The following is an 8,811-nucleotide window of genomic DNA, read 5'->3' as shown; positions in this document are numbered from 1 at the left end:
GGAGTTAGGAAGGAGATGGAGACGCGGTGGTCGGTGGTTGCGCGACAACGAGGAGGAGCGGTCTAGCTGCGTGCGGGGCGTTGGAGGAGGAAGAGGAAGAGAAGAAGAGGATGAGGAGGGTGGCGACGGGGCTGGAAGGAAACGAGAGAGAGGGAGAAAGAGAGAGAAAAGAAAAAATAAAATATAAACTTATATATCTATATATGAAAGGGATTAGGGTTATGGTTTAAATAAAAAATACACTAAAAAATAAGGAAACAATACAAAAAATACAGGAATAATACGAGAGAATGAAATATGCTAATAAAAATCAATATAAGATAGTCATTAATAATAATAACAGAAATAAATAATCAAGTATTAGTTTAACAATTTAATTTATAACAGTGAAATCATTAAAATAAATATAATATGGATTTTTAATTCATAGAAAATTCTAAAAAATCAAGAAAATACAAATACTCTTTTAAAAAATAAAATTTAATATTTAAATACCAAAAAAATTTATTTAATCCAATATAAAAAATTCATGGTCATTACATTGAACAAGATGTGATTAAGTTGAAAATTAAAGGGGATGGGAATACGAATAGTTATTCCTGCTAAAACTATACCCCAATCTGCTCGCTGGAATTTTCTTTGCTCAAATCGCAAGGAGTGCGTAGTTCGCTAACATTGAATGTTAGAACGATGTATGGTACATAATGGCAAGCATAAGTGGTTGTGCATAGTGAAAGGTTATTTTGTTACATTCATCAAAGCCAAAGAGTTACTATGCAACAAAAGATCTCTACCACTAATATTAATTGCAAATTGCAAGTATAAGAGGGATGAGGCATTCAAAATTCAAACAACATAAGATGAAAAACATCCAAAAATTTTATTTTATTAAGAATCCATGATAGGATTATAGATGCTGAATGCCTAAGGACTAGAAAACAAAATAGAAAGGCACATGTGAGCAGAAAAAAGAAACAATGACAACAGTCAATCACTCATGGAGTCCTTGCTGCTTGAGAGCCAAGGTTCTTGCAGAGGAGGTGCTCTAATTTCTTGACCCTCATCTCTAAGTCTAAGCAGTGATGCTTCTAGTGGGTGCACACCTCATCATCTCTTTGCAACTCCTAGCCTTGGGCATCGATGATCTGCATGGGACTTTCCTTCTTCACCCACAAGAGGCGAGTCAGCCGATAAAGAAACTAAACCTCCTCATCCATGCTACTCGTGAAGTTAGTCAAGTGCTGGCAAAGTTACTTGATTTCCTCCTTGGAATACATGATCATCGAAAGAGAAGGAGGGATGAATAAATGACTGAAAGATCAAGAAATAGACTTTAAAGTAAGCCTATTACTAGGCAACCATGTCCAATGAGCTCATGACACATAGCACAGATGCTTCGTGAGTCGTACTTCTATGCATGACCACAAAATCTAACCGGCGCCAACACACCCTCCCGAGACCATTAATATGACCCTTTATATCTTAATATGAGAGGGGTCCATAATTTTTCCAATTAACCTCGCTCAGTGCAGAGAGTATGATTTACTATGCCCGAAGAGGTACACACATATCATCTCGACTGCTCAATTGGTCACATATCTATACAAAAAGGCTACGCTTAATACATGCTATGCCCAGATCAGCTAAAACCATATGCAATCATGAGAGAAAGTAGAAAACAAACTAATTTTTCATTAAAATAGAGGATCTTTTATAATAGCTTGATCTTGCAAGCAACAAGTGAAAAAAAGAGAGAAAGAAAAAAAAGAGAGAAGAGAGACAAAGTGGTCTTCCAGTGCAGATGATCGATCAGTCACTCTTCAAGTCTTCACTGATGGAGCTACTGAGGGAATGAGAACCTGTGAATGAGGAATTGAATAAATATATTTTTGGACGAAATGGACTTCAGCTTCTATCTTTCTTTGATATAAAATATTACAAGTAGTGCACTTCTCTCTCACTATTATTTCTTTTAGCCACTCTACAACTCTTAATAGGCTTCAGCCTCTCTCTAGCTCTATAGAGCAATCACCTTACTTCTCTCTTCTTCTTTTTTTTTACGAACTCCCTTAACTCTTCTTTTTATTCTTGCTTGTGGCTTGGGATAGATCTTAACACATACGTAGTGACCTATATATAGGCAGATGGGGGTAGGTGGTAGTAGTAGGTGGCTTGCTGAACTTTTCCTTTTTCAACATTTTTCTAACTTGGTAGGTTGGACGGTGCCTAATTTGCTGGACTTGGTAGGTAAGAGAGAAAACAAAAAAGGGTTGCTGACTTCAACACTCCCCCTCAGCAGCGACTTTATTATTTACCAGTCCGAGTTGCTTCCTAAGTTTAAAAAATATTTCTACCTTCAGTGGCTTGGTGAAGATGTCAGCAATCTGATCTTCGGTTCTACAATATGTCAGCATCACAGTCTTCATTTTAACTTGATGTTGGATGAAATGATATCGTGTCTCTATATGTTTGCTCCGTCCATGTGCTATCGAATTTTTGGCAAGTGCAATAGCTGACTTGTTGTCGATGAGGATCTCTATCGGTGCTTCCTGTTGGTGTTTCAATTCCTTCATTAGACTCCTGAGCCATATTGCTTGACATATACATGTTGATGCTGCTATGTATTCTGCTTCACAACTTGATAGAGCGATGACAGACTGTTTCTTTGATGACCATGAGAATGCTACTAATCCGATGTTGAACATGCAGCCAGATGTACTCTTTCTTTCATCTAAATCTCCACCATAATCGCTATCGGTGTAGCTGACTAATTTTGAATCTGCACACTGTGTATAAAATAATCCTTGATCAATACTTCCTTGGAAATACCTGAGAATTCTCTTGGATGCCTTGTAATGCTCTTGCCTTGGCTCATCCATATATCTGCTCACCAGTCCTACCGTGAACACTATGTCAGGTCTGGTGATGGTTAGGTAGCGCAAGCTCCCGACTAAACTATTGTATAAAGTTGGATCAATAAAGTTTCCTGGCAAGTCTCTCCTTAGCTTCACTCCGACTTTTGTAGGAGTTGTGACTAGATTGCAGTTGCTCATGTTGAACTTCTGGAGGATCTCCTTTGCATACTTCTTCTGAGAGATGAAGATTCCTTTCTCTGATTGTGACACTCCTACTCTAAGAAAGTATGACATTTCTCCAATGTTAGTCATCTCGAACTCCTTGATCATATTCTTCTTGAAATCCTCGAACATTCTTGGATTGTTGCCGGTGAAGATCATGTCGTCAACATAGAGACATACGATCATAATGTCTCCATCCTTCTTCTTGGTATAGAGAGAGTGCTCATACGAACTCTGCTAGAATCCGTTCTTCTGGAAGTATGCATCGATTCTGGCATTCCACGCCCTGGGTGCTTGCTTCAATCCATACAATGCTTTCTTCAGCTTGTAGACTTTGTCTTCTTGATTCTTTACCTCGTAACCTGGTGGCTGCTTGATGTAGACTTCTTCTTCTAAGTAGCCATTCAGGAATGCAGACTTCACGTCCATCTGGTAGATCTTCCACCGGTTCTGTGCTACCAATGCAATAATGAGTCGGATGGTGTCGATCCTCGCGACTGGTGCGAACACTTCTTCATAGTCAACTCCTTCTCGCTGACTATAGCCCTTTGCAACAAGCTTGGCCTTGTACTTCTCGATTCTGCCATCTTGATTTGTCTTTGTCTTGTACACCCACTTTACTCCAATGGGTTTATGGTCTTCAAGTAAGGTGGTGAGCTCCCATGTGTCATTTCTCTTGATTGCCTCGATCTCATCATTCATGGATTTTCTCCACTTATCTTCTTGAGCAGCTTCTTCATAGCTGACTGGATCACATTCTGCAAACAAACAGAATAGTGAGTAGTCCTCCATCATCTCGACAGGTTCTGTATCATCGTACAGATCTCTTAGACTTCTCGTCTTCCTTGTTGCTCCCCCTGAAGAGCTTCCTCCACTTGAGCTAGAAGGTGATGATGTTGGCGTCGATGTTGAGGTTGATGAAGCTGGACTATTTGATAGACTTTGTTCTGATCTTCTAACCTCCTGCAAGTCATCATCATTATCTTCAAAGAATATACCTTTAATGTTTTTGTCTTTAATTGTCCATTTCCAATAATCTTCTTCATCGAACTCCACGTCTCTTGAAATGATCATCTTCTTTGTAACTGGATTGTAGAGCTTGTATGCTTTTGTCCTCCTCTCGTACCCAACGAATATGCACTTTTCTCCTTGATCATCTAGCTTCTTTCTTTTCTGCTCCGAGATGTGTGCATATGTGATGCACCCAAACACCTTCAGGTGGTTGACGCTTGGCTTGATGTTGCTCCAGGTTTCTAGTGGTGTCTTGAACTTGATGCTCTTTGTTGGACAACGATTAAGGAGGTAAACAGCACAATCCACAGCTTCAGCCCAGTAAGTCTTCGGTAGGTACTTTCTTTTCAACATGCTTCTGGCCATATTTAAAATGGTACGACTCTTCCGCTCCGCTATGCCATTTTGTTGTGGTGTGTAGGCGGCTGTGAGTTGATGGATTATCCCGTGTTGCTTGTTGAAGTTGTCGAATGCCTTTGATGTGTACTCTCCGCCTCGATCTGATCGCAACACCTTAATATGATAGCCGCTTTGCTTCTCTACCATCTCCTTGAATTCTTTGAATTTCTCTAGGGCTTCGGATTTCTCCTTTAAGAAGTAAATCCAGGTTTTTCTGCTATAATCATCAATAAATGTGAGAAAGTACCTATTTCCTCCAAGTGAAACAACATTAAATGGTCCTGCAATGTCTGTATGGACCAGTTGTAGCAGCTTTGTTGCTCGTCTAGACTTTCCAACTTCAAAACTTCTTTTATGTTGCTTGCCCTTCATACAGCCTTCACATAGCTGGTTTGGATGGTTGATCTGCGACAGTCCTTTCACAATTTTCTCCTTCCACAGAAGATTCAGGCCACTGAATGCAAGATGCCCGAATCGTAGATGCCAGAGCCAAGTCTCATCTTTTATGATTGTCTTTAGGCACTTGATAGAGTCAGCATGAATATTTAAGGTAAACAGTCTATTTCTGGACATGTTCACCTTTGCAATAACTTCATTTTTGTTCTTAATAGTTAGGGCAAAGTCTTTTAGATGTATATCATAGCCTCTTTCAAGGAGCTAGCCTAGACTCAAAATATTACTTCGTAATGCTAGAACATAGTATACGTCAGAGATGTACCTGTTCTCGCCCGTCTTTGTCTGAATCATTATCTTGCCTTTTCCTTTCACTGGAATCTTTGACTGATCTCCAAAAGTGATATCTCCTTGCACCATCTCGTTCAGCTCGGTAAAGAACTCCTTGATGCCGCACATGTGATTACTGGCACCTGTATCGAGATACCATATATCTTGATTCTTGCTTTTACCCTCCTGGTATGTCAGTAGGACAGTTGAAGTTTTTGGCTGCTCCATTTCTATAAAGTTACTTCTTTCTGCCATTTGATTTAATTTCTCCCAACATTCGTAGCTGAGAGTGCCGTATCTCTTGCACTTGTAGCACTGTGGCTGAGATCTGTCCTCCTGGTAACTTCTTCCTTATCCTCGTCCTTGTGCACCACATCCTCGTCCTCGATCAAATGATCGTTCATGATCTTCTTCACGAGCTTGATTTTTATGGCCTCCTTGGTATTGTCTACCTTGTCCTCGTATGGCATTGTAGCTGCCTCTTCCTCTGTAGCGTCCACGACCTCTTCGACTATCTTCTTTGATAGTCATCTTACTTTGCAGTGCTTGCTCTACATTCTCTGTTTGTTTTGTGCTAGTATTTATATCTAGCTCATAGGCTTGCAGAGAACCTTGGAGTTCATCAATACAAACTTCAGAAAGATCTTTAGACTCTTGTATTGCAGGAATATTATATTTAAATTTAGAGTCTAAAGTTCTAAGTATTTTCTCCATGATTCTAACTTCATCAATTACTTCTCAATTTCTTTTCATTTGATTGGTAATAGTTTGAACTCTGTTGAAATAATCGGATATTGACTCCGTAGCTTGTATCTTTAAATTTTCAAATTCTGTTCTCAAAGTTTGGAGTCGTACCTTTTTGGCTCTTTCGGCACCTTGATAGGATTTTTGTAAAATCTCCCAAGCTTGCTTAGAAAACAGAGCATTGGATATCTTCTCAAATGCTGATTCTTCTACTCCTTGATATATGAGGAACAAAGCTTTCTTGTCCTTTTTTCTGAACTCCTTCAATTCACTCTTCTGAGTGGCACTGAGATTGGCTTCAGCAGTTGGTGACTCCGGTTCTGCGTAACCGTTCTCTATGAGTTCCCATAAGTCTTGCGAGCCGAGCAAGACTTTCATCTGAATACTCCAACTGTCGTAGTTGGTCTTAGTCAGCTTCGGGATCTGTGGCTGGATCATGTTTGCCATCTCGTACACTAGTACCTTCAATTAAACCAGATAGATCGAACTTGGCTCTGATACTAATTTGATGGAATGAGAACCTGTGAATGAGGAATTGAACAAATATATTTTTGGACGAAATGGACTTCAGCTTCTATCTTTCTTTGATATAAAATATTACAAGTAATGCACTTCTCTCTCACTATTATTTCTTTTAGCCACTCTACAACTCTCAATAGGCTTCAGCCTCTCTCTAGCTCTATAGAGCAATCACCTTACTTCTCTCTTCTTCTTTTTTTATGAACTCCCTTAACTCTTCTTTTTATTCTTGCTTGTGGCTTGGGATAGATCTTAACACAAATGTAGTGACCTATATATAGGTAGATGGGGGTAGGTGGTAGTAGTAGGTGGCTTGCTGAACTTTTCCTTTTTCAACATTTTTCTAACTTGGTAGGTTGGACGGTGCCTAATTTGCTGGACTTGGTAGGTGAGAGAGAAAACAAAAAAGGGATGCTGACTTCAACAGCTCCAAGGGTCCTTATGAAGGTGCCACTGAAGCCTTCAGTCGGTCCTCTATGGATTTAGTACTGAGATTGTAGCACAAACTACTCATTGTGCTCTACTTGCAATGCCTTCTGCTGGTTCTCAATAACCCACTCGAGGTTCAACTACCTCGCTAGTGGATTGTCCACTAGTTGATGAAGGACCTTGTTCTCTTCCTTAGGCTAGGCGATTGTCATGATCAATTGTTTCCTGAGTCGGTCAATCTCTAATTGTATGTAAATAAGAAATGTTGAAATATAAGGATTATTAGAAGAAGACATTATCACTTCATGTAATACCCATTTATAGCTGCAATCATCCAATAAATGTGCTATCATAATCTGACCTTGTAATTATTACAAAAAGAGTCCAACCATTGATTTTCGTTTACTAGAAAGATGGTCAGACTGTTCAAAAGAAAAACAATGACCCATGTTATGTATTAGTTAGAAGCTATGCCTAAGTTAGCTATGCCCATGGTTGGCCGCACGTTACGACCAACACGCTTATCAGCGTCCTAAAAGGTCACCCAGCCAGACTTCAAAAAGAGGCCACTTGCCCAAACAATACTGGAACCAATATTTAGAAGTCGTCAAAAAGGGAAATCTACATTAATATGCTTATATGTATGAATACGAGATGACTTTATTAAGCTCCTCAATACACCTTTGAACGACATCATCATGCCTTGAATGGCTAAGTCCACAAGAGAGTTGCACCAAGTACGGGCAAGTCTTGGAATGTTCCACATGACACCTCTTTCAAAACAAGTATCTGTCAAGCTCATCAATATGCCTCTGAATGTTGCTACCCCGATGATATCATCAAGTTCCTCAATACACATATGAATAACATCATCATGACTTGAATGGCTAACCCCACAATAGAGTTGCGGAAAGTAGAATCAAATCTTAGAATGTTGCAAATTATAGCTCTTCTAAAATAAGCATTCATCAAGCTCATCAATATGCCTTTGAATGTCATGCCCCCGATGACATCATCAAGCTCCTCTTTACACCTTTGAATGACGTCATCATGACTTGAATGGCCGATTCCACAAGAGAGTTACACCAAATAGACTCAAGCCTTGGAATGTTCCACATTACACCTCTTCTAAGACCAAGTGTCTATCAAGATAATCAGTATACCTCTAGATGTCACTATCCCAGTGAACTCGTCAGATGCATCAGTACACCTCTAAACGACATCATCATGACTTGAATGCTAAGTGCACAAGAGAGTTGCGCTAAATAGAGCCAAGTCCCATAATGTTCACATTACACCTCTTCCAAAATAAGCATCCATCAAGCTCATCAATAAGCCTTTGAATGTCACTACCCCAATGACATTATCAAGCTCCTCGGTATGCCTCTTAACGACATCATCATGACTTGAATGGCTAACTCTACAAGCGAGTTGCACCAAATTGAATTAAGTCTCAGAATGTTCAACATTGCACCTCCTCCAAGACAAGCGCCCATCAAGCTCATTAGTATGTCTCTAAACTTCGCTACCCCAATGACATTAACAAGCTCCTCAGTATTGTTCGCGGTGAAAATTGCCTTCTTTGAATTCATTGTTATCTCGAATAACTGTTTTTCGGTTATAAAAGATCCGGTCTTTTTTTAGATCCGGTTATAACGAAATCAAAGAAAAAAGAAAAAATTACAACTTTCCTTTTACAACTTTCTTTTAGAACAAATCGTAAGATCCTGTTTTGCGGTCTCTTGCTTGTGTGGGTTCTTTGCCGACGCCGGGGTTAATCCGTGGACCACCGCGCGATCTAGATCCGGTCGGATCTACATGATTCGACGGGTATTATTTCGCGAAGGAAATAATAGCCGGGGCGGATTAGTTCACCAAGGAAATAATCGCCCTTACTTCTCGGGATCAA

At 39.7% G+C, this 8,811-nt stretch overlaps 1 protein-coding gene across 2 annotated transcripts; it reads right to left on the bottom strand.

Annotated features, from left to right (window-relative positions):
• Nucleotides 1,668-6,701, bottom strand: LOC109834420. 2 transcript variants are annotated; one of them, XM_020402433.1, is made up of 2 exons: nucleotides 5,206-6,701; nucleotides 1,668-1,859 (listed from the first exon to the last, which is right to left on the bottom strand). In XM_020402433.1, exons 1-2 carry the CDS (start codon nucleotides 5,463-5,465, stop codon nucleotides 1,841-1,843), a joined length of 279 nt encoding a protein of 92 aa, XP_020258022.1. In that variant the 5' UTR covers nucleotides 5,466-6,701; the 3' UTR covers nucleotides 1,668-1,840. The 2 variants fall into 2 exon arrangements, with proteins under 2 accessions (XP_020258022.1, XP_020258021.1); XM_020402432.1 differs by having other exon boundaries at nucleotides 6,066-6,701.

The sequence above is a fragment of the Asparagus officinalis genome, chromosome 3, assembly GCF_001876935.1.
Source record: "Asparagus officinalis chromosome 3, Aspof.V1, whole genome shotgun sequence".
In the NCBI taxonomy this organism is placed as follows: Eukaryota; Viridiplantae; Streptophyta; class Magnoliopsida; order Asparagales; family Asparagaceae; genus Asparagus; species Asparagus officinalis.
The sequence above is the reverse complement of the archived record's forward strand: the minus strand, read 5'-3'. Positions and strand labels throughout refer to the sequence as shown.